The sequence below is a fragment of the Carassius gibelio genome, chromosome B2 (genome assembly GCF_023724105.1).
Source record: "Carassius gibelio isolate Cgi1373 ecotype wild population from Czech Republic chromosome B2, carGib1.2-hapl.c, whole genome shotgun sequence".
Classification (NCBI taxonomy): domain Eukaryota; kingdom Metazoa; phylum Chordata; class Actinopteri; order Cypriniformes; family Cyprinidae; genus Carassius; species Carassius gibelio.
In genome coordinates, this window is record NC_068397.1 from 2665796 (window position 1) to 2693360 (window position 27565).

General features: G+C 36.6%; 1 protein-coding gene across 3 annotated transcripts in view; it reads right to left on the reverse strand.

The window, feature by feature from the left end:
- Nucleotides 1-22881, reverse strand: part of LOC127951532 (complement component C8 beta chain) — a 42851-nt gene extending 19970 nt beyond the window's left edge. For 2 of the 3 annotated variants that reach the window (XM_052549431.1, XM_052549430.1), the window contains exons 1-7: nt 22625-22881; nt 11221-11511; nt 6743-6882; nt 5545-5643; nt 4132-4263; nt 3935-4054; nt 3631-3669 (exon numbers count right to left, since the gene is read on the reverse strand). In XM_052549431.1, the coding sequence (XP_052405391.1) occupies nt 3631-3669; nt 3935-4054; nt 4132-4263; nt 5545-5643; nt 6743-6882; nt 11221-11287 (597 nt within the window). In that variant the 5' untranslated portion in view covers nt 11288-11511; nt 22625-22881. The remainder of the gene's footprint in view (nt 1-3630; nt 3670-3934; nt 4055-4131; nt 4264-5544; nt 5644-6742; nt 6883-11220; nt 11512-22624) is intronic. The other variant, XM_052549432.1, reaches the window with a different exon arrangement.
- Between the last annotated feature and the right edge of the window lie 4684 nt (nt 22882-27565).

Here is a 27565-nt window from a genome sequence, read left to right on the forward strand (position 1 = left end):
GCCTCAAGGCTCAGTACTTGGACCACTTCTCTTCTCCATCTACATGACGTTATAAGGATCTGTCATTCAGAAGCATGGCTTTTTTTATCACTGCTACGCTGATGACACCCAATTCTACTTCTCATTCCAACCAGATGACCCGCTGATAGCTGTTCGCATATCAGCCTGTCAAAATCAAATTCAAGGCACTGATGCTTGCCTACAAGATGACCACTGGCACGGCACCAACATACCTAAACTCACTGGTATGTGCCCTCCAGAATTTGTGCTCTGCAAGTGAACGACGCCTTGTGGTGCCATCCCAAAGAAGTTCAAAATCACTCTCATGGTCTTTTTCCTGGACTGCGCCCAGCTGGTGTGCAATTCATCTAAATTCATACAGCTGAGTCTTTTCTCATTTTCAAGAAACATCTAAAGACTCATCTTTTTTTGCCAGCACTTAACCAACAAATACTAGCACTTTTCTTTCTTTTCATATATATATATACACTGTAAAACCCGACAAGTTAACTTAACTCAAATCGTTTGAGTAAACCGATTGCCTTGACTGTAATACCCGACAAGTAAACTTAACTCAAACGGTTTGAGTAAACAGATATCCTTAAGTTATGTTAACTCAAACCATTTGAGGAAACCGATTGCCTTATACCATTTAAGTTTAAAAAACTAACAGTTACGAGTACTCTTTACTTAATTCAGTTGAGTTCCCTGAAAGAAGATGTACATTGCAATTAAGTGATTAAGTGATTAATTGAGCTTTAGTGATGAACACCTGCTGTTAACAAACAGAATCACTGAAGAAAAGAGAGAAAGGAACTACAGCTGCCTTCAGACACAGCCTTACTCAAACCTGACAAGTTATGTTAACTCAAACCGTTTGAGGAAACTGATTGCCTTAAACCATTTAAGTTGAAAAAACTAACAGTTACGAGTACTCTGAACTTAATTCAGTTGAGTTCACTGAAAGAAGATATACATTGCAATTAAGTAATTAAGCGATTAACTAAGTGCTGATTGAGAATTAGTGATGAACAGCTGCTGTTAACAAACAGAATCACTGAAGAAAAGAGAAACACAAGAACTACTACAACTGACTTCAGACACAGCCTTAGATGAAATCAACTGAAATAAAATACATGAAATCTCTCAAGATCTGATTAAACAACCCCACAAACAGCATCACCAGCTCCACTTATTAATAACCAGACTGACTTTATTTCTGTCAGACGTCTACAGAAGATCTTATTGAGAATGAACTAAGGTTTAGATGTTGATTTATTGTTTCATTTGAAGTAACCATGTTAGAGATCAGTGTTTGCTTTAGTTGGGCTCTTGACCCTTGATTTCTGTCTTAGTCTTTTCTCTGGCTGTTATAACAGTGTGTTTCTAAAACATATTTGTTGTAACTCAAAAGCCCAGAAGAAATGCCATCAGGTGTTAACCTGTACCTAGGTGTAGGATGTTATACTTCATATAGGTGATGATAATTATTCATTATTATTCACAAATATTGATCTGTACAGAGTCTAATCTCTGAGGAAGCAAATGTGTAATTAGTAGAAGTGGATCTAATACAAGTGACACTAAGAGTCTGTGATAATCAGTTAATATAAAAATGGCTTCATAAACATTTTGTACACATACATTTGTATTCCATCCCAGTAGTTGGTCAGACACAGACATCAATAATCAGAATATGAACCTCAACAATGGTGACAAAAAAACATGCTGCAATGCATGCTGGGTACTATTGTAGTACAAAACTCATCCATGGCGCCCAGCATGCTCTGCAGCTTTTTTTTTTTTTTTATGGTCACCATTGTTGAGGGTCATATTCTGATTATTGATGTCTTTGTGTGACTGTTTGACACCGTAGAAGACCACACTGTTTGGAAAGTATTTGTATTAACTGCTTATTACAGAACCACTGGCTTTCGAATCACTTTTACTATAATAAATCAAATTACACAACACTTATTTCATCAGAGATTAGACTCCTAGCAGTTCAATAATTGATGATTATCATCACCGATATAAAGTATAACAACCTACATCTAGGTACAGGTTAACACCTGATGGCATTTCTTCTGGGCTTTTGAGTTATAACAAATGTGTTTTAGAAACACACGGTTATAACAGCCAGAGAAAAGACTAAGACAGAAGTCAAGGGTCAAGAGCCCAACTAAAGCAAACACTGATCTCTAACATGGTTACTTCAAATGAAACAATAAATCAACATCTAAACCTTAGTTCATTCTCAATAAGATCTTCTGTAGACGTCTGACAGAAATAAAGTCAGTCTGGTTATTAATAAGTGGAGCTGGTGATGCTGTTTGTGGGGTTGTTTAATCAGATCTTGAGAGATTTCATGTATTTTATTTCAGTTGATTTCATCTAAGTCTGTGTCTGAAGTCAGTTGTAGTAGTTCTTGTGTTTCTCTTTTCTTCAGTGATTCTGTTTGTTAGCAGCAGCTGTTCATCACTAATTCTCAATCAACACTTAGTTAATCACTTAATTATTTGAATGCAAAGTTTTAAAACTTACAGGGTTTAAATCAAGGCAATCTGTTTACTCAAACGGTTTGAGTTAAGTTTACTTGTCAGGTTTTACAGTGTATATATATATATATATATATATATATATATATATATATATATATATATATATATATAAACCTGACTATGCGTTCTGTACTAGACTAACTGAGACTTGTCATGGCACTTGTGTACTGTTGTTGTTCTCTTGTTGATCTGACTGCTTCAATTGTTCTCATTTTCTAAGTCGCTTTGGATCAAAGCATCTGCTAAATGATTAAATGTAAATGTAAAATCAAATGATCAGAGATATGATTTTCAAATATGTATTTGTATCACTGTACTTTCTATGTATTACTAATATGTACCGTATAGTCTTATTTCTCCAAATTTTGGGAGCAAACTTTGCTGCTGTTCAAAGGTTAGGAGTTTTAATAAAGCATCATATTCTTATCAAGGCTGCATTTATTTGATCAAAAACTGAGAAATATTATTATAATTTAAAATAACAATTTCTATTGTAATACCGTACTTCCAAATGATAAAAAAAAAAGTTAAGAACAGGACATGTGGTCAGAATTTTTTTTTTAAATAAATAATTTTTGGTCATATGACCAGCAAACGTCTAATGAGCTATGAATAAAATCTGATAATTTAATAAAAAATAAATGTGTAATAATACAGTATTAAATGATGAAATTTTAACAGGTAAAATCAAACTGGTCCAACAGCTTCAAAACTACTAAACCAAGTGACTTCAACCAAACAAAAAGCAAGACATTGGAGAGCTTCCATCATAGGCGTTCTGGTTGGAGATGAATCTGGATGTGAAACTGATGGTTAAAGTTGTCTGTATTCAGTGTGAGCAACAGAGCACTGGGTTCAACATATCATCAGTATACAGTAGGGCTGTTTATGACTCTCCACAGAACATATAGACAGAACCACAAAACATGACTGCAGATCAACACACTAGCAATGACAGAATGCTTAACACAAGTGCTGTGAGCATCAACTGCAAAATAATACCAAGCACACTTAAATGGAGGAGGTAAATGATCATAAAACCAAGTCTAGGATGTCAGGTTAAGCTCACCTGATACACTGGATCATCAGTCTCATCCTCCAGAATCGTCTGTGGCAGCCATTAAGAAAAACAGCCATGATTTGTAGTGTTTTTTACAGATGAAATCAGAGCAAACCAAAAGAATCATAAAAACTGAGAATCATCATTAACTCTTATGAGCATTTCTATTTCATATGAGAGATTTATATGTCGTTTCTGGCACACGCTCGGTCAGGACACATATCCGGACAACAGAAACACATGCAGAATTGTACCCTAAAGAGTCACTGGCCATTGTTTTTAAAGTAAAACCTTGCTCTTGTTTAGCTCTTACCTGATAGATGGCTTGTTCGCAGTGCTTGTCTTTCTCAGCCTTTTTCTGTGACTCCTCCCTCTGTTTGATGTCATAGATGAGAGTGAAAAGGTCACGCAGGTCCAGTATGACTGGCTCTGCCTACAAAAGGACAACTGAGCTTTAGCTGGCATGAGAACAGTCTGAATTAAGCAATATTCAGAGCTATGAACACTGACCGAATGGCTGGTCTTGATTGCCACAAATTTGTGGGTGCCTTTTTTCCCGCAGACGTAGCCGAAGGCGCGATGGTCCCTTGTGTCTTTGGCAATGTAAGAGATTTCATGTACAGAGTGGTGATGCTGTAAGACCTGAGGATTACATCACGTCAAAAACAGTGAAACATTTTTATACATTCAAACTTATTATACCCCTTTTTCATGCAAAAGGTGTGCTTATATTTCAGTTTTGAACCGTGTCTGTTCACATCCTTATTGACAAAACTTCAACAATTAGAGAGATACGATCAGTTACCAAACGAGTATAATTAAACTGAAAGATGATGTAACACTGTGGTAAACATTCGTTCCCAGCTTTTTTTGAGTGTGTAGGCTACCAAGCATTAAAAAATAAATAAAAATAAAAAAATTCAAGTGATTAAATTAAGATTGTGTTTGCACCACATCGTTTTTAATAAACACTGAAAACTCATTTTCACAACTACTGGGATTTTTTTGGACAACTGTTTTCATGTAAACATACCCTAACATATTTGCTGGTCCTGCTGGGCTTTATAAAAATTACACAAATGTTAAGACAAAACATTCTTAAAGTAGTGATGTTTATTGAAGATTCTTATAACATTTGTAATATTTGATATACGTTCTCAAAATGCTGAGAAAAAAAAAATATTAGAACAACATTCTTTAATTTTATTTTTACTTGATGGATGTTCTTATAACTTTGAGAGAAATCATTAGCATATAAAAAATAAATGTTACACTCTGGGTAAAAAAAATATATAAGGTTAGTAGAATGTTGTAAGAAACCTTTTAGTAAACTTTAAATAACGTTCTAATTACAATAAGAAAACTGGACATTTTAACATTTTCAGAATATTAAAAATCAGTATATTTATAATAAGCACTTTGGGATATCTATGTACAGGCATTTATGCATTTTAAATTAATATTACAATAAGTACAATAAGGTATAGGAACATTTATTGTTTATTTAGCTATATATGTATATTGTCTGTTTTTTGGTTTGTATTTGTTTATGTTTGGGACTACCGATGGAAATGAGCATTGTGCTAAAACCGGCGTATTTACGTTCAATTTTGATTTTACGGTCATGAATATGCACTGTCCCATTTAAATAAATAAATTGAAATTGACATTAAGTGTTCAAATAATATTTTATCACATTATACAAGATACATGTATTTTTAGGTGAAAATCAAAGTTGGTAGAAATGTTTTTTGCAACTTAAATATCATAATCAAGATAAGAAAATTTGAGCATTTTAACATTTTGTCAACATCTGAATCTTTTAAAATCAGAGCAGTGTTTATGTGCACAACGAGGACCCCAGTTAAGCAGATTTAGGGTTTACACTAATTAAACTAGCATACACTTGCAGAATACACTCACCCCTGATCTCTCGTCATAAATCTTGATTCCACCAAAAGACACAGTCAAGAAAACCCTCTGTTTGTGGCTCCCTTTGGACCGCGCTGAAGCAGCAATCCCCTGAAGCATAAACAGAAAAAAAGAGGGAGGGATCAGTGGAAACACTTTCACTTTATATGAATAATATGCTGGCATAGCTTGCATAGAGGATGATTGATACTCTTTTCTCTTTTGATACTCTTTGGCACTTCTAAATGTGAAAGAAGTGTCTAGTTTGCTATTTTTTTCAAGACTTCTGAAGACAAAAAAGAAAGTCATCATGCTGAGTCAAGTCTTTCTAGTTTTCTCAGCCGTTTGTTCTGTAATAAAATTCTAAGATATTCAATATTAGAAATCCATAGCTCTGTATACTGGAAATCATTCCTCTTTCAACCTAAACAAGATAAAACCAAGAAAAAAAAAATTATCAGATTTTGAAACATGTATTTTTTCCCATGTGTTGTCACAATAACAAACTTCCACCTGAAATCTCAAGATCCTGTCTCGATTCCACATTAAAACTAATTTTGAGGACTTGTTTTATTTGCACAACTGCTTCATTGAACCATTTTAAAGTGAGAGTGCTAATAAATAATACATTAAAACAATAACATGTAACATTCTAGTAAGTAATTGAATATTAAAGCTGCTAAAGTTATTCAGACAAAAGCAGTAAGTGATTTTATCTGTTTGACTATTATTTAGACAAAGTCGAAATGCACCATCATCAGAGAAGCGATAATTAAACACCATCAATTCAGGCAATAATAGATAACTTAATATAATTCGATAAAAGATCATTTTTTTTACATCATGTTTTTCATTGTGTTAGTTAGCTGTATTTTTTTTGTCATTTTTTCTTTATCAAATGATTGAAATTAATTGAAATGTAGAATGAAAAACATGATTTTTGAAAATGGTTAAAAACTGAGTTTTTGCAAATGAACTATTTATATGTCCACTTTACGCTTTTAAGAGCAATATAATGAATATTTCATCCATGGATGTTTTTCCTTTGTTTGCATTTGCATTTATTCATTCATGAAATATTTTTCTTTTTGTATCCAAAGTGACTGACAAATGCAGAAGTTTTGTATTTTATTAGTAAAAAACAAAGCATCGTCCGTTGTCTCTGGTATCCTAGCTCAGCTTCACCTCCTGCTCTTCGAGGACTCGTTACCTTCAGCTTCATCATGGAGTCCTGGCACAGCTTGTCTCCGCGTGTGGCCGTCACATCATCAATCCCAATCAGCTTGGCCTTGTACCTGACGCCGTCGCCTCTGAAGCGCTGAATCAGGGCCTGCTCGCTGCGATCCCCACCTGCACAAACACCACAGAGAGACGAGTGAGACTGAAAGCTGAAAAACCATTGTCATGAACCGTCAGAGCATGTTATGCTGGAATATTTACACGTGTGCACAAGGTCAGTGTATGGCAAGTGTTACAAAATACAGCACAGCAATTCCATGTGAAACTTATACATCATCTGAACGCTGAATAAATGATCTCTCCAGTGATGTGTGGTTTGTTCGGAGGACAATATTTGTCTGAGATGCAACTATTTGAAAATCAGGAATCTGAGCGAGCAAAACAATCTAAATATTGAGAAAATCAACTTTAAAGTTGTTCAAATTAAGTTCTTAGCAATGCATATTACTAATCAAAAATGAAGTTTTGATATATTTAGGGTAGGGAATTTACAAAATATCTTAATGGAACATGATCTTTACTAAATATCCTAATGATTTTTGACATAAAAGAAAAAAATTATAATTTTCACGCATACAGTGTATTATTAGTTATTTCTACAAATATACCCAGAGACTCAAGACTGCTTTAAGACTGGTCCGGGGTCACATATGTATTTCATATCTTTGACTAGTGTTGCTTGTTATGGTTTAAGAACTAATGGGACAGACAGTATTATACTTAGGTGTGCAACCTAAGATTAATTAATAGCTTAATAAATCATTAATAGAGCCTCATACTGAAGTCTGCTTCATCCACAGAATAAACAATAAATAAAGTGACTCTTTATCTCACAGTTTTGACTTTTTCTCACAATTCAGATTTTTTATTTTTTTATGTGAGAAAAAAAGTCTGAATTTTCTTAAAAGTTTTACATAACCTCAGAATCGACACATTTACTTACTTTCTCACAATTCTTAATTTTTTCTCAGAATTCTAAATTTACGTTTTGCAATTCTTACTTTTTTATTACATCACACAATAAAAATAAAAAGTTGTTACAGTGTAATTATACATTTAAAAGTTATATATATATAAATATTTAACAAGTTAACTATTTGACTTGACAATTTGACCCATTTAGATCATTAAGTTGTTTTATAACAAGACCAGAAATTATTTTAAATTAAAAAGCCTGTTTCTCATTAAAAGCTTCGACTGTGTTCTGGTTTGAAACTGACATTGCTCTGCTGAAAGCCACTTCTTCACTCTATATTCTGGTCTATTCTCAGATGACAGCGTAAGTCTTTGGGATGCGTTGAAATGAAAGTAGCTCAGTGAATCTCCTGGAGGAGCATGTGTGTGAGAGCAGGACAGATGGCAGCATACGGGAGGAGCACCAGAGTCTCCAGACGCACCGATCTGTCAAGAGACTGTTTAGAGTCCTGACACAGAAACTCATTGACCTTTCAACCATGACCAGATACAGCTCATATTTAATGCAGGACACAGTATGATTTATTATGAGCCAGACAACAGCGTCAAGTCAAGAGAGTTAGGGTGTATAAATATAAAATTATGTTTTAGCAAACTTTGTCAAAATCAACTTCAAAATATCACAAACACATCTCAAAAGCAAACATTTGCAAAAACCTTTACCATAACATTAATTCCTGTTCATTTATGTGTTACATAGAGAATTGTGTGTTTTGATTTGCAAAAAGTGTTTTATGAAATTGAAAACTGAGTCAAAGCTGATGATTAGCGTCTGGTTTTGTAGATCTGGAGTGTGTTTCTGCTGTTTCAGTGTCCTTCAGAAACTGTGTGACAAGGAAAGATTGTGCGTAATTAGTTAAACCTTACTACAGCTTTGTGAGTCTGAGGTTAATTCTGCTGGAGCATTAATGTTAATCAAAATGAGCTGACCATAGATTGGTGATTGCATAAAAAAATATGAATTGTTTCCATAAATAAATAATTATTGATGATAACTGATTCACCATCTAGAATCCACCAACTGCTGTCCTCTGCTTTATTGAGTATGTGAAGCTTGATTCATAGAGATTTACAATAAAGTTTGTTTTTGTTTGTTTATATTCATTTATAAAGTAATTTACAGTAAACACACAAATGTCTTTTAATAATATAAACAGTTAAATAAAATAATAGAATAAAATAGAATAATTTTCTGTATTTTCTTTGCATGGAAAAGAGCAGCGTGAATATTCTGCCCAATATCTTGTTTTGTGGTTGTGATTTATAGAGAGCTCTGGATACAATTTATTAAAATAATAACTACATCTTATTTATGAATATAGATTAGATACCTTTTTTAAATGTCATATACAGTGTGTGCATCTGAAAAATCATCTGCTTTATGAACAGTGCTTCAATTTATGATGACACCAATAATGACCTTTTTCACTCTTTTTCTGAGGAGGACTGCAGTCAGCAGGTGTCTCTGATATCTCATGTTTCGAGTGTGGATATGACGAACCTGTCTCAGTGCTCAACCCTATACTTCTGATGCTGTTATTTTAAAAGCCGTGGCTCATTTACTTCGAGTTTGAAATTCAGCCAGAACTGCCAAAGGTTACTATGTGTGTGTGTGTGTGTGTGTGTGTTTGTGTATGTGTGTGTGTGTGTATGTGCTAAAACACTTGTCACATTTAAATCTAGACTCAAAACCCATCTGTTTAGTTGTGCATTTATTGAATGAGCACTGTGCTATGTTCGAACTGATTGCACTATATTTTCACAGTTTTTAAAAAAATATATAAAATCATTTTCTAACTGTTTTTAAATTGATTTTAAGAAAACGTTTTAATCATTTTAAAAGTTTTAAAATTGCTTGTTTTATTTTTTGTTATTTTTCATGATTATTTTACTTTCTTTGATGTAAAGCACTTTGAATTACCACTGTGTATGAAATGTGCTATATAAATAAACTTGCCATGCCTATGTGAGTGTGTGTGTGTGCATGTGTGTGTGACATATCAGGACACAACTCTGTGTAATGACATGGGTATGACACAGGTATTACAAGGAGAGGGAGACTTATGAGGACATAACCCATGTCCCCATTTTTCAAAATGCTTATAAATCATACAAAAATGCACAAAGTTTCCTGTGAGGGTTAGGGTTAGGTGTAGGGCCATAGAATATACAGTTTGTACAGTTTGTATAAAAACCATTACGGCTATGGGATGTCCCCACTTTTCACAAAAACAAATGTGTGTGTGTGTGTGTGTGTGTGTGCGTGACAGCTGTGTGTTTGAATCACTTTTCACATGGATTTCTGTCGGTAAGCAGCAGTTGCTATGGAGATGGAAAAAATTCAAGGTTGAGGCCATTTCATTTCTCATCTCAGAGAGCAGAACACAGGTACAGTAAACTGAATATCAAGTAATGCCAATCTACATAATACAGTACCTGTGATAATACATACAGTAAACTCATTAAATGGTTAGTTCACCCAAAAATGAAAATTAGCCAGTGTTTTACTCACCCTCAAGCCTATAGTAGTGCTATATGTATGACCTTTTTCTTTCAGACAAATCATGTCAGTTCAACAGTCCAAAACCTGTTAAATAAAGTGTGTGCATCTGTAATAAAACATGCCTCACATGGCTCCAGGGGTGAATCCATGCATTTTTTTGTAAGAAAAAAAATCCATATTTCAAAGGTAATAAACACATCTCTGTCACAGTGTCTGGTCTGTGTATCCCTGGGTGTCCAGTAAAGGTCTCACTTCCCCATTTCGTCACCCCACTTCAGTACTGCATTTCACACAAGCCTTTGTCTGGACTCATCACTGCTCACTGCACACAGCTGTTCCCACTCACATCGTTTGCACCTGTCTATATATACCCTGTTTGTTTCTCTCATTGTTATGGAGTCCTTGTTTAACGTCACCCAGTATTTTCGTGTTCCCTGGCTTATGTTGTGTTTCTTGTTTTGGACTGCTTAACTAGATTTTGACCTTTGCCTGGCTGGATTTATGATTTTTGATTACCCCAATAAACATGCGTTTGGATCTATTTGTGTGCATTCTGTGACAATCTCTCTCAATTTTATTAAAGCTACACTATGTAACTTTTTTTTGTCTGAATGATCAAAATCTAAATAGTGAGCAGGCACATAATTCCATCTTCAAAAGCATGTCTTTGGACTTCTGTAATCAGGAATACGATATCAACATTGTGGTGCCAAGATGATAACCAATGCATAATGAGTTCAATAATGTGAAATCTGAAGGTTTGAAATATAATATATATTTGAGATTCTTTTTCAGCTCTATGCATTCTCTCAACCATCTTTGTGTTCCTTTATCAAATGAATACGTTTTATTAAGATGTCAGGAGATGTATGGATTACTGTGCTGTATATGAATGACACGAGTTGTGTAGTGACACGCAGGCTGGTCTGATGCCTTCTGCTCTTTCAGCACAATAAATCTTCTGGACTGACCTCGTCTTCTGGACTCCTTCTTGACCGTGAGTTTGACATCTGCTTGAAGTTCTGCCTCTGTTGACATCCTCCCGGGTCTCTGTTCCTCTCAGTATCATGTGGAGGCTTATCCTCTTGTCTTCTTCTGAGGCAAACTCACAACACTGGCATATTGAGACTTACGTCTGGTATTGAGACCAAATAAACTGCTCCAGTTAGTGTGTATTCCTGTGCTGAGGTTTAACAGCGTTCCTCGGATAGTTTCGCAGCTGGTCCAGTAGCATTATTATTTATCAGCGCTCGGCTGAGACACTGTGAAGGGAAATAGAAATAAAAGTCATGCTGCTGTTACACATGTTATGAAATTAAAGTCTTTTCCCTGTCAGCTAAGCTAAAGATCGCATTTCTGATTTGAGAGAAAACCCATCAAGTCAGCCGATTTTCCTTATTCACCCAATAAAGACAAATGTATCTTATCTGATACATACGTTTATAAGGCCTGTAAAGTATCAACAATAAAAAAAATATTCTAAAATATCATCTGATTGATAGTTTATATGCACAGATGGACAGTAGTGAAGTATTTTTTACTCTGCTTTAAAAGTACTTTTTTTAAGTGTCTTTATTTTATCTGTTTTTCTTAAAAAAACTTTACTTCACAACATCCCAAAGCATAATATTGTACTTTTACTGCACTATGTTTCATATTAAATATTGTTTAATATTTAATTGAATTAGAAATATATTACTTTCTTTCTTTTACTCAAGTAAAAATAATTCAAAAATTTACTAGAGTACAAGAAAGTACTACATTTTTTATGTTCTTAAGTATTAAAGATAAAACAAACAACAATTTTTATTTATGAAATGTAGTGCAGTAAAATGCTTTGGAATGAAGTGAATAAAAGTTTTCTAACAAAAAACACTCAACACAAATTACTTCACTACTGCCTCCTCTGCAATACTCAACACACATGTATTTTTTTTTTATGTATTTTTTTTTTAGACCACATTTAGATTTTTATGAATACTTTATCTAAAGGTTCAGTAAAAACTTTCCAGTAAAACACATTTTTTAATGTATTATTTCATATGTCAGGCTTCACAGGTTTAAAACATACTACTAGAATGAATGCTTCTGCTGGTGAAGTATCATTAATAAACAACCTTTCGTTTGAAAGAAGTGATGAAGCTTAGGAAAGACACAGTCTGTGATCAAACTCCTGAAGATGCTCAGATCAGATCATGTGCGTGTCTAAGATCACATCAAATACAAGGAAAAGCCTGCAATGTCCCTCTGTGGTCACACTGTGGAACAATGTGGTTTTATTAAGACCAGTCCTGCGTCTGACAAAAGACTGATTTAATGTGATGAATGCCTGCTCTTTAAAGCTTTGTTTAATCAGGTCACCACACTGCTCAGGCATCTGGGTCAGAGATGACAAGCGTTGTTATTGCCATCTAAAGCGCCAGAGAAACATGTCAAATATGCTTGTTTATGTTCGTTAATGGGACGAATTCACAGGATTGTAATCTGCTTTCTGACTGTCACGTGCAGGGTTCAGGATTTGTTACTGTTTCTTTTTGATTCATGCCTTTATTTTGTCATGTGCTTTTATTTGGATATTATTTTACAATCTTCTTTGGTTTGTTGTCTTCTCCTGTTGTAGGATTAGACTCCCTTATATTTATAACCATCATGTGTGCTTTATCATTGCTCATTTTTATATTAACACAGCTTGATCAAATGTATCATGTCATATCTGTCAGGTATTGGTAAGGGAGGAACTCCGGTGCAGACAGGGATTCTCAAACAAAGGGTTTATTACAAAAAGGGGAAAACAAAACCCACGAGGGGGAAAACACGGAGCAAGGTAAAGACTAAATAACTAAAACAGGACTGGACTGACAAGATAAACAAGGACTCTAAATACTAACTATGAACACTCACGGTAATACAAGGACTTCAGCGGGTACAGCACAATCTCACACACAATCACAATTGTAGGACACAGTTGAGGTACAATCACAATGACCCGACGCAAGACAGAGCACACTAGGAGATCTAAATAGGGGTACTAATCAAGACACGACAGGTGTTACAGATAGGACAATCAAGACACGACTAGGTTAACAAGGGGGGCGGGGCAAGGGAACGAGACAACACAAGCACATGGCCCAAAGACAAGGCCATGCGCTTGTACACAAAACATGGGTCTGCCATGATCCTGCCTCAAGACTAGGAAAAATCAAGGACACGAGGGCAGGATCATGACAGAACCCCTCCCTTAAGGAGCGGCTTCCAGACGCTCCTCAAGGGAACATCAAACACGGGACATGACTGACATGACGGACTGGGACACCGACACAAACCAACAAGACATGACAAATAATAACAATGGCAAACACGAATACACAATGGCCGGGTTAGGGTGACAAATCAAAAAAAAACAAACAGGGAAGGGGAGGAGGCGGGAGTACAAAGTTCATGGGGGACAGACCAGGGTGGGTGGGAGGGGTAGGGATCTTAGAAGGACAGGACGAAGGCTGACGACGGGGGGTACGGGCAGGTCTGGGTGGTGAGGGGCGGGGAGGGTTCTCGGGATAACTGACAGGAGCAGACACAGGACGCGGGGCAACATCAACAGGACGAGGGGCGACTACATCAACAGGGCACGGGGAGACAACATCAACAGGGCACGGGGATACAACATCTACTGGACACGGGGCCACATCAACGGGACACGGGGCCACATCAACAGGACACGGGGCCACATCAACAGGACACGGGGCCACATCAACAGGACACGGGGCCACATCAACAGGACACGGGGAGACAACGGCTGGACACTTAGGACTTCTGGGGACAGGGTCAGGGGACAAAACAGGACTGACGGGGACTTCTAAAATTTGGACAAGACGGGACAAATAATCAGAAAAAGCTTTAGCAGCTAGGATAATAGGCAGCTCCTTATGGGATGAGACCGACTGTACAAGAGTCTTTGCTGCAGAGTCGGCCGCGGCTCTCTCCTCCGCTCTCACGACTGCAGCTCTCTTCTTTGCCGGCTCGGGCACGCTCACCGTTGCTGGCTCGGGCACGCCCACCGCTGCTGGCTCGGGCACGCCCACCGCTGCTGGCTCGGGCACGCCCACCGCTGCTGGCTCGGGCACGCCAGCTCTCTCCGCTGCTGGCACGGGCACGCCAGCGCTCACCGCTGCTGGCACGGGCACGCCAGCGCTCACCGCTGCTGGCACGGGCACGCCAGCGCTCACCGCTGCTGGCTCAGGCACGCTCACCGCTGCTGGCTCAGGCACGCTCACCGCTGCTGGCTCGGGAGGAGACAGGGTCACAGGACCGGCAGGCCCCTTCTTCCTCTTCCTCCTCGGGCGCGGTGCAGAGGCTACAGCTGGGTCAGAGGCGGGTTGGGGGAGTTTGGTCTCGGACAGGGCAGACTCGGACGCCGAAGACTCTGAAGCCGACTCCCATGAAAACCGTCTCCCTCGTTTCATGGGGAGACTGCTGGCTGAGGAGGGCACCTCAGGACTCTGGGAGGGGCTTGCCTGACCCCCCAGGGTTGCCACGGCCAGGACACGACCCTCCGGGATCGCCGGCAGCTGGGGACCTCTGGGGCTCCTCCTCTCGCCCGCTCACTCCGGAACGACCTCCCCTGGTCCCCCGGAACACCACAAGGCGAGAGCCCTCAAAACAATCTCGCTGGCTGGCTGATGCCATCCAGCATTGCCTCCTGTCTGCTGAGTTCCTTGGTGGTCGGTTCATTCTGTCAGGTATTGGTAAGGGAGGAACTCCGGTGCAGACAGGGATTCTCAAACAAAGGGTTTATTACAAAAAGGGGAAAACAAAACCCACGAGGGGGAAAACACGGAGCAAGGTAAAGACTAAATAACTAAAACAGTACTGGACTGACAAGATAAACAAGGACTCTAAATACTAACTATGAACACTCACGGTAATACAAGGACTTCAGCGGGTACAGCACAATCTCACACACAATCACAATTGTAGGACACAGTTGAGGTACAATCACAATGACAATGAACCGACGCAAGACAGAGCACACTAGGAGATCTAAATAGGGGTACTAATCAAGACACGACAGGTGTTACAGATAGGACAATCAAGACACGACTAGGTTAACAAGGGGGGCGGGGCAAGGGAACGAGACAACACAAGCACATGGCCCAAAGACAAGGCCATGCGCTTGTACACAAAACATGGGTCTGCCATGATCCTGCCTCAAGACTAGGAAAAATCAAGGACACGAGGGCAGGATCATGACAATATCATTTTGTATTGTTTAAGTCCAGTTATTTATTCTGTTTTGATTACACATTTTCTTTTTCATTTGTGATAAAAACTGAACTCAAATTCATCAACATCAACCTGAGATGAAGTGTCATCCTGACAAACTTAAAAATGATGTCACTCATGTTTTTTTTTGTTTTTTTTTCAGAAGAAAGTTTGGATTCGGCTTGCATTTTTCACCTGCTTGATCCGTTATATATGAATGCTTGTTTTTAACCTTTCAAAATAATACTAATAAAAAAGATAAAAAGATTATTGACCATAATTACCATTATCAACACATGTATTCTTACTATTGTAGTCATCACTTACAAGTATTATATATAAAATGGATTTACAACTCATATCGAAATATACTTGACGAATAAAAATTGTGTTTTATTAAAATACTTATTATTTAAATCACATATATATGCAATTTACTTGATTCTAGTCAGAAATTCCTATTACCGGTAATAATATGCAAAGCATAACTGATAAAATACCTCTTTCCCTTCCCAAATCAAGCCTGAAGTTGGCTATCAATGTTATTATTAATATTCACAAAGTAATAAACATAAGCAGCTCATATATCCAGTGTAACTGGCTGCAATTATGATTAGGAAGGATACATTTACAGCACTGAAAATAAAAATATTAAGAGCCAAAACAAGAGCTCATAGTTTACAAAAAATAAAAAATAAATGCATGCACAAAACACAGATAATCAAAATTAAAGTCAGAAAACCAAAAGAAATCCAATTATGAGCAACTTGATCAAACAGTGCAGCCAGGTTCATTCATTCCTACAGAATCACATGCAAGCACAAGGTGTTATCCGTTATGTTATTGGCGTTCAGTGTTTAGTGCATTATTCTAGTGTGGTACGTCATCCTGATGGTATTTTGTCTTTGTGTGTATGACCTAATTCACGTCATGTTTTCTGCACAGGCCACTTACGATAAACTGTGAATCATCCTGTGTTATGTATCATCTGAATCATCATGGTGGATGAGTAGTTAAAACTGAATCACAGACAGTAAAGCTTAGAGTATTAAACTAAATCAGCTTGCTGTAGAATATGGTGTGTGCAGTTTAATAAATGATGTGAAATATTGAGTTATTTAAAAAAGTTAATATCTGATGTCTGTGTTTGTCCTCCAGGAGTATCCCTCTCTTTGCCAGTATTATACACTGTAAAGAAAATTACATAAAATTTACGGTAAAAAAAATGTCAGCTGTGGTTGCCAGAATTTTACAATAACAAATACGGTAGCAACATCTTAGGTTTTACAGTTTTAATTTAAATTTACAGTTAAATACCGTAATTTAATTAACTGATATTATTTTAATATACCAACTAGTGCTGTCAATCGATTAAAAAAAATTAACTAATTAATCGCACAATTTTTTAAAATTAATCGCGATTAATCGCAATTAAAAGACTGAAACTTTTTGGATATGTAAATGTAAAATGTAAATAATTAATGTAAACTCAAGACAAAGAAACTATTTAAATTCAAAATATGATTGTTTATTGGAATTTTTGTTTAACTTGTAACAGATTTTCTCATGTAAACAACATACCTGCAATAAACCATCAATATCCTCCAAATTAACTGTTGGCTTGAAAGCCATATTTATTACAGAAATAAAAACACAGGCATGTAAGTACCATTTGAATTTCAAAACAATCAATGCCAATAAAAAACAAAAATGATTTCCATGTTGAATTCTAAGTGGACTGCAAAACAATTCCAAAGTATAGTCATTGCCAGTGCTTTAAGTGGGCCGGTACGCACCAGTACTCAGTACCGCCACTTCCAAATATAGCTCTTGAGCGTACCGCCACCTCTCCGTGCGCCCAGAACGTGCTTGTAGCGTACCGGTACGCTCATTTGGACATCTGTTTTAATAGAGGTTTTAATCTTTTACCTGCACTGCCGATTTTCAGAGCGCCCTTCACAATGCAAGCTTCCTAATTCATCCCACCCAGAGCAGAAACTACATTACCCATTCACCCTTAAGTTATACAAGTGAATAGCGCATGTGTCGCTTTTCCCACTGTTAAGTGTCAACAACTCAACGTGGCCGGAGAAGGTGTGTGAAACTCGTTGTGAGTTATACTAAAGCAAAATCTTGAGTATTTATTGTCTGATAAACATTAAAAACTGTCTGCGGAGGTTGAGTCGTCCTGCAGCCCCCGCTGGCTGTTCATTGGCTGCAGCATCTTTTTTCTAAGTTCTAAACAAATACCGTAGACGGCAAGGCACAAATTTAGATATTCATTTATCTAATTAATCTATAGCCTATGCACAAAGACAATATGATCTTTTTGTCCCCTTTTTGTTGTAAAGCTTGATGAAGAGAGAGAGAGCGCAAGTTGCTGCAGCTGAGGAGGACAGTGATGCACGCGTACAGGAGTGATTGACAGTTCGCGGCACTGTGTACAAAAAATACTCCGCTACACAATTATTTCGTTTATTTTCGTTTAAGCTTATTAACGTTAGCGTTACAGAAAGGTCTGATTTACGCACTGTTACAGTCATTGTTTTTTTTGTTTTTTAAACAATGACATTTGAGTTCATGATTTTAATGTTGCTGTTTCTTGTGGCAGACTGAATGAAGAGTAATGTTTCTTGTGGCAGACTGAAGAGTAATCCGGCAGAGTTTTATACTGAAACTTTCCGTCTAAAAGTCCTTCCTTCCTCTTATCCATATTTCTTTGTGCGTTGAACACACATAGGCCACAACTAGAAATAAGAAAAACTGCAACCGCGTTAATTGCGTTAAATATTTCAAATTAATCGAATGCGTTAACGCGCTAATTTTGACAGCACTAATACCAACCTACTGAAGTACTGAGATCTGTTTTGTACCTTTGTAATACACTGATAATCACCAAATGCAGGAGGTGATGAGAGAGTCACATGATGCTTTTAAATAATAACATCTGTGTCATTCACACAAACACTAAACACCATCACGGTAACACACATTTAATAACATTAGGTGTAACACACAACCCTAATATACAAAACATATAAGAAAAAAACTAAGGAACATGGTTATTTCAACAACAAACACATCAAATTTGAAATGTAATGCAGGTTATTCTGTGAATGTTAATTTACGGTTATTCACTATAAATTATAGTCTTTTTCACATCCAAAAATGGTATACTACTGTAAAAGTACATGTAATGTCCAATACAGTTTTTCAGTGCATATAGTAGGGGAATTTAATATTAACCCTTTGACAGGTTTTTACTGTGGCATTTTTAGTCTTTTACCGTTAAATTCACAGTTGTTTTTACAGTGTAAATTTGCATTTTAGAAAGAAAGAAAGAAGAGAAAAGAAATACATTTGCCATCAAGTATCATGTTCTACAAAGCATTGCACAACTAATCATCATGAATCATGCACTGATCTCACCACTGGATGTAGCTAGAAAAGCATTTGAAGTATACTAATAGGCACATCATTTAATAATAATGAAGTCATATTTCAAGTCATTATAAGACATGCGTTTCTTAGTAATATTGTGTTTTACTTGGAGTTATGTTATAGTAAAGAGCTTAGCTTGATATGTAAGTGCTGTAGTCCATGTATCAGACAGGAAGAGTCATGCGGTGCGCTTCAGTAGTAATGAGATCAAACCTCAGTGTTTCTACAGTATGCTGTCGTTCTCCCGCGGGATCCTCGCTTCACTGTGCATCATGTCTGTTTCTGCTTCCGCTTTACTTTCCCTTTTGTAGAAAAACTGTATGAACGAGTAGCTGACAGTTTTCGGAGCACAGAGGAACCTCCAGCTGTGGTTTATTTATTTATTTTACCACTATTAATACAGCTTCTCTGTCTTCTTAATAGGCTTACTTAAAGAAATCATTGGCTGAAATTGGGTTCGGACTCATCCAAAAACACAGTTTTTTATCATCCATCCAAGCCACTCGTCCCATGCAGGTGAATCAAGGAAAATTCAAATAGAGGCAGTACTGTACCAAACACACAAGGGTCAAACTTTTCAAAGAAGCAATTTGGTGAAATTAATTTTCAAAACAAAATATTGCTAAATGTTAATTCAAATAGAAATGAACCTAGAACATCAACATAAAGCAGCTGCCAATTGTGAATCTATTGGACTACATCATCAGAGAGAGTGTTACTTTGTTGCATATTTTCTTCAGAATTTAGACAATTTTATGTTTGACTGTAATTCCAGATTGAGAACATGTACCTTGAAGGCAGCTGCTGCTGTTGAAATCCCCAAATGGGATTGGGTTAAGAAATCCACTGAGAATAGACCAGATTCTCAGACTAATGAGACTAAAGCAGTGTTTTCCAACCCTGTTCCTGGAGCCATCAACACTACACATTCCCAGTGCCACTCTGGTTATTCAGAAACCACTTTATTAAAGGGGTCATGACATTCATCCTGGGGTCTTGTGAAATATATATGGAAGCCGGTTTCCACCAGTTACTTTTTATCTCACAATTGGGATTGTGCTTCTAATAACTTGCAAATATGTCTTTTTTCCTCAGAACTGCATGACATAAAGGTTGTGTTTTGTAAAGTCAGAATTCCGTTTTGGAGTTCAAGTTGGAATTGTGAGGAAAAAGTCAGAATTGCAATTTTATAACCTGCATGAAAAAAATGTATGTAGGACAAAGTATTAACGTGTGTGTGTGTCTATATATATGTATATATATATATATATATATATATATATATATATATATATATATATAAAGTGGGTAAAATGCATAAAATAACCACCATTTTTCTCAGTAAATATATTTCTAAAGGTGCTGTTGACATGAAATTTTCACCAGATGTTGGTAAGAATCCATACATACAAAGAAAGCAATACAAATAAGTTCAGAAATTAAGTTCTGTGTAATAAATGACACAGGTAAGGAAAGGGAGGTGCAAAAAGGCATGGAAAGCCAAGACATCAGCAGAAATCTATCAGTAATTAGAGAGCAATCCTGCCCCTTGTCGATGGAAATTAATATTAGCTGGTTCAGTCCTAATTGATGGCCTATAAATAGGTTTCTCATGACCAATGTGTCACACAAGAAACATTTCATGATGGGTAAAATCAAAGAGCTTTCTTAAGACCTTCACAATCTTATTGTTGCAAAACATATAGATGGCATTGGTTACAGAAGGATTTCTATAATGCACCGGTGAGCACTGTTGGGGCCATAATCCAGATGGGGAAAGAACATAATTTCACCATAAATCGGCCATTTGTGCTCCTCGTACGATTTCTGACAGAGGAGTGAAAATAAGTATCAGAAGAGTTTTCTAAGAGCCAAGGGACACTGGTGGAGAGCGTCAGAAAGATCTGGAATTAGCAGCTACAACTGTTTCAAAGAAAACAATAAGTAAAGCACTCAACCACGCAAGACTCCATTGCTGAAGAAAAAGCATGTTGAAGCTCATCTAAAGTTGGCTGCACATCAGTTAGACAAGCTTGTGAAATACTGGGAGAATATAGTCTGGTCAGATGAGAGCAGAATTGTACTCTTTGGACGCCACAATACACACCATGTTTGGAGGTCACTATAGGAATTATATAATCAGATTTCTCTTTGAGATGAACGAACACCTGAGAAGAGATGATGCCAACCTCGCAGAAAACATACCAAACTACCACATTTTGCTACAAGTGTGATCGCAACAACATCTGTTTGATTACATGACATCAACTAATTGCTTGATTTTTACCGTACATTTCTGCCATATAGACATCAACTTTGGATAGTCACCAATGATAAGCAATTACTAAATATAATGTAGAAACTTTAATTTTCTGTAAAAAGGGCCTTTTGCAATGATTTGCATCATGAAAAGCGCTATAAAAATAAACTTGAATAGAACTAAAAATATTATGATAGTGTGTTTTGAGCATGTTCATGATCTGACAGATAAGTTTGTCTTTATGAATGAGTTTTTAAATATCCATACATCTAAATCAATGAAACATTTAGCTTTTACACACTGCACAACCTGCTCTCAGCAGTATTAGGCGCTGGTGTCTCTACAAACACAAACAACAACAACAACAACATTACATTAACACTCCACTACTGAGAAATGTCTCAATGTCTCGTTTCAGAAGCCAGCTTGTAAATCACCAGGCCTCACTGAATATTAATAACGTCGTTGTCAGCCCCCCTTAATCTACTGAAAATAATTGAAAACATTTGTCAAAAGTGATATTTAATTATAATGTGGTCAAAGACCTGCAACAAGACAAGGCATAATCAACATGACATTATAACAGAATCAAGCACTCAGTGTTATAATTATTAACCTGCAATTCTAGTACTGATATTCACAACAACAGCACTCCAGCTCGTGCAAAAGTGCTTCACTGTTAAATTTAACCAGCAGCACTCATTCATATCTACTACACTATTTATATACCATTTTATATTACTATCTTCTATTATTTCAGTGTTGGTTGGAACAATGCACTTTAAATGTTCAGCCAATGTTCAGATGAAGCTCATCTATTTTCACGCGAGTCTAAGACCCCCATTACCAAACCCCTCAAGATTCACAACCAAGCCACATTCACAACTAAAATCTAGTCTTTAAAATCATGAAACCTTATGAGTAGTTGGCAGCAAGTCTACACGTAGTTGAGTTATTTACATCAACATTTAGGTTTTGCACAAAGATAATTATTGTTTTATAAGATCACATCAACTGAAGTAGTGAATAGTTGCCATTTGGCTATATTTGCAGATTAAGAAAACCTATAGTTTTGAGGATTCTGTGGCAAATATGTCATACAGGTTTATTTTAATTACATAAAGGGTAAAATGTTGGGTAACAGTTTCAAAACAACAACCCAATAACCTTTACAATTCCAAAAACGAAACGTTATGCATAAAATAAGAGCAGTGCATTCACAAAACATAGCTACCTGTCTCAGAATGGAATTGTAAACTGAGCAAGAGAATGAAGCAAGATTAAATATCCCATAACTGCACTTCACTCAAATAAAGAGTTGCATTTTAAGATGATTTCGCATATGCATTTGATAGATTTTATTTGATACGTTTGCTGCGCACCTGTAACAGCAAACCTCGCGTTGAGCTACTCACCTACTGACGAATGCATCGATTTCTTCCAGATGCATCGCTTTAATTCCGACCGTTATCAGTGTCCAGCAGCTCTCATGGTCAAATGATGAGTCAAGCACAGTTCAGCGCATCTGCATGTGAATGAACAAGTGCCAGCACGAGAAGTTAAGCAGCATCAGCGTTCCCCCTAAAATCCCCGATCACAATGACGCTAGACAGAAATGAACCGTTTCTTCTCCTCCAGAATAATCAGAGAGCAATGAGGCGATGGGGCGGGAGGAGAGAGACCCCCGTGACGTGTTGAAATGATTCAAATGCGCAGAGGATAATGCGGAGATGAGTGAAGGGGGATGGGAGGGGATTATCAGAAGCCCACCCTTACATACATAACACACATGGCCAAGTCATTTTATTTTTATTTTATTTATTATGTGTGTTGTTTTATGTAGGCTAGTGTAATCGTGTAATGAAGTAGCAGAGTAGGCTATAAACTGTAAGGATAATGCTCAGTTTGCTGCATGTCTATCCTGAAATTGGCTGGGGTGCTTCAGACAGTCAGTGAAGCGTCCTTCTCTCTCCAGCTGGCTGGAGTTGGCAATAGCTAATAGAATTTTAAGACCCTCATTAAAATCTGGATCAGATGCCTAATCTCGCATGCAGTACATTAGTGAGGTATTCACACATATGAATCTTTATATGTGTGTATATATGTTTCTGTATTTAGTGTTCAAATAAGAATACTAGGTTGTCATTGAGTTCACAGTGATTGGTCACTTCTGTTTTATGTATGTCTGGTCCATTTCTTTAAAGCAGGCACACATGACTGACATGTGACTTCTAACATATAAACACTAATCCAGACATTAACAGATGGTTGCAATCCCAGTTGTCTGTTTTGTCTCTAACAGTGATGTCAGTGTTAAGCACATGCCTTTTGTTTTTACTGAATCCAGCCGAACTGAATATATATATTTTTATGATCATAATTTTTTTTAAATATATTTCACATTTACTCTGAGTAAATGCATGAACTAACACTATGTTTTTAATTAGTCTATTATTGCTAATTTTATTCTATTTTTCATTGTGTTCCATTCTTCCCTACAACATTCTCACAAAATAATCAGACAATTGGTGCAGACAAACATGATTTAATTGTGAAAGAAGAATAAAAAGCTTGAAAAAGTCATATTGTTTGAAAAAACCTACATTGTTCTGGAAAGTTTATTAAGACCCATCGTGGAGCATTTCTGGCAATAAGTGCATCTTATGAGAAATAAATGAGCAATATCCTTTCTTTGGCAGTTTTGTCACCAATGCAAATAATGAGTTATAATCAGAGTCTATTTAAAATGCATCTGCTCTGTCATTGATGGAAAGGAACTGACCCTTGAGTCTGCTGCTCTTTTGTTCTGATTCATGGTGTCTGTGTTATATGGCCTTTTCAGCTTATCATACCACACTAACATATTAGACATATCACCATGGGGTACACAGTTGAGAGATTACGGCAATACAACACCCTCACATCAAGCAAATGTTTAGTCTACTTAACACTGCCTTTTCTTTAAAGTACATGTCACTTCTGCAACTTTTTTAAATTATGACTTATGTGTCTGCTTGTAGCTGGAATTCTACAACAGGACAAATAAAAGGCACGCGACTGATGTACAGCCTAAATAAAAAGTGGTCCAAGTACGGATCCTTGTGGAACACCACATAGTATTATTAAAAACAGAGGAACCATGACTATAAACATTAAAAAAATTTGTTCTTCTGCTTAAATATGACTCTATCCATTGGCTGAAAAATGAAAGTATCTTTTTTTATAAGTCCTGAATGGTTTGATGCTGTTGTAAAACATTAGAGCAGTAAGAGCAAGAGGTACCTTTTTCCCCGTTTCTTATAATCCTAGACTGAAAATGACAAAAGTAAAGAGAACACACACAGAATGCTCTTCTCATTATACAGCTTCATTTTTTTCTAAGCAATCCAGTATGCAAATATTTTCTTAATGACATGATTGCCTAATGAAGAAAGAGATCAACATGATTCATATTCAAAACGGCAAGCAAGTTCTGCTGCTTTGTTTACACAATGTATAACCACAGTTCTAGTTTCCCTTTCTGAATGACAAATTCAGACTTCTGCAGCCTGCGGGTATGGAAAGTGATTTCCTCTCATGCAGGTACAAATTGTATGTGCTAGTTGGCCGTTGGCTGTAGTCTTTGCAGTGTGTTCAAGTGCAATTTTTTGACCCAGACACAGGCGACATCAGGCAGCAATGCAGTCAGCTTTAGTCACTGCTAATTCTTTGATGTTGGCTTGGTGTGTCCCAGCCTTTATAGTTCAGTCAGTGTATCATACTACCTCTTTCCTGCCAGTTTTGGTACCAGTTAATGCTGAAATGTCATAGTGAAAGGCAAGGGCACAATTTACATTTTATGAGTGACATAATGTGCAAGTATAGAAAATGATATTGCTAGAAAATAACATGTGCATGGACTAATAGAACTCGACTCTATACAGTTTATCTAGGCAATATATTCATGCATATATTTAAGCTATGTTTGTATCAAAAGGAACCAAATTTCAACCAATGTTCACAACTCACTACTTTCAAAACTGTTTTATGGAGTTTTTGTCTTCTTGAAAGTTTTAGTTCTTTTTTGTTTGTTTGTTTTGTCATCAGAACGGTCACATGTTGTTAAACAACAGTGCCATCCATTGAACACACCGTACTTCAGTCCCTCACAGCCTCGTTTTCATTCCTGGCACAAATGAATCGTGGCACTAGCTTGATTATTAAGTTATGATTCTGTTCATTAGTAATGAAGTGCACAATTAGAATTTCACTGTTCATTTAGCTGTGACTAAAATCTTTTGTCTACATGTTACGCTGAATATAGCAATTTGGGAAGAACAGAGACACTGTTTATGAGTGTTTTGAGTGCTGTATGAGCTGGACAGCAAGTCTTCACATAATGAAGGTTTGTGTAAACATTTTTTTTTTTTTTTTTGCAATCATGTACATGTAATGTATTTTGAATTTTGTATTATGTATTTTTATTAGCTTATATACACACACACACACACACACACATATATATATATAGAGAGAGAGAGAGAGAGAGAGAGAGAGAGAGAGAGAGAGAGAGAGAGAGAGAGAGAGAGAGAGAGATTTTATAGTTCTATAGTTGGGAGATGAAAGACATGTTCTTAAAAGCAACCCCTCCATGTCATACACATGCAAATGAAGCAAACTTAAAGTAAAATGCATGCATTTTCAAAAACATTATCATAGGCATATTGCAACCAGCAGGGTAACATTATGTCTTAATGTTAAGTTATAAATCATTAAAAGCATTTTGAAAATGATGAAAGTCGGGTTCACACTATTTACAACAAAATTTGCTGCGTACTAATAGTTTAAGTAGTTGGTATGTTTAGGTATTGAGTGGATTAAGGGATCTAAAATATGTTCATGCAGAATTAGGCTTTGATATGTGCTTTAATAAACAGCCAATATGATAGTAATATGCATGCTAATATGCAACTAGTGAAAATTAGTCCCTAAATTAAAGTGTTACCAAAAATTGTAAGCAATGCATTATGAAGTATCGATCATGTTGCACGAATCATATGAGTCTGTAGCCTTCAGTAATTTAACCTCAAAGGAATAAATCAGATATGAGCGATGTGGGGTAAAACAACAGAGCAACATGATGCTTTGGAGCAGTGATTCATCAGCACAAACACATCTGATCCAGGTCATCTTGTTTCAGCACTGCTAGGAAACACAAACATACAAGTGTCATGTTATATGCCTGACTGACTCTCGATGAAGAAGAATCACAATCATGCTCTATTTATTTTCAAGTAATTGGTTTAATGTTCATCCTCCTCCTGAACTAGTCGCTCCTAACAGAGACAGATGTGCTGACATGTGTGCTGCTGCAGGAAGAGGGAATTCCTCTCTGGAAACTGGAGCATGCAGAAAAGAGGGATCTGAGAGAGAGAGAGAGAGAGAGAGAGAGAGAGCAAACGCGTTGATCTGCTGTAGCTGCTAGCTGAATAACAGAGGGTTAAAATAGCTCAGACAGCTGCGTTTTTTTTTCTTTCTATTATCCATTCTTTTTGGGAATACTCATTAGCATTGCAAATCGTGCAAGACCAGTATTCTTCTTTTTTTTTCCTCAGTTCACCCCCCTTTACTCTAACTCGAAAGAAAGAAAGTGTTTAAAAATAAGATTTAGCAAGCAAATACTGTGCGCACTTATTTGACATTTTATACATAAAATTGTATGTTAATCTATTGACTATGACAAAAAATAGCTTCTATTTATTTTTATTTGTAAACATTATTCCACTTTAGATCCATGCCGTTTTCTGGAGCCCCCTGCTGCACACAATGGTCAGTACAGTCCAGTTGTGCAGAAAATCTGACACGTGTCCAAAGAGTGTCCTGATGTCAGAAATGCGTCTGAAGAAGAGAAACTGCGAAGTCACGAGAGATGTCAGATTTACCCTCGCGCAGTCTTAGTGTTTTTAAACGTGTTATAAATGCACAATAATTATTTTAATAGATTCTTAAAATTAAAATAATCCTTCTGTAAATACTTTCCGGATGCAGCTAAGTCCAGCTAAGCATCAAGCATGTTTTTGGTCCATGCATTGAATTAAACAGCTTGATTGAAGAGGATTACACTGTCATTATGAACTTTTTAAAGCATCGAAGCTTTGGGGAAATTATCTTTTTTTTTTTGTTTTTTTTTTTAAAGCAATCAAATTTGCAATTGTGATTATTTTTTGTAAAAGCTGTACTCTGCTCTTGCTTCTTTGATTTTTCTTTAATGCATCAACACTAGTAGGTAATGTCGTTCCTTTCTCGATTATATCCCAAAAAATACTAGTTTAGCCTGAAATGACACAACACCGTTTGCTAACAATAACCCGCCAGAC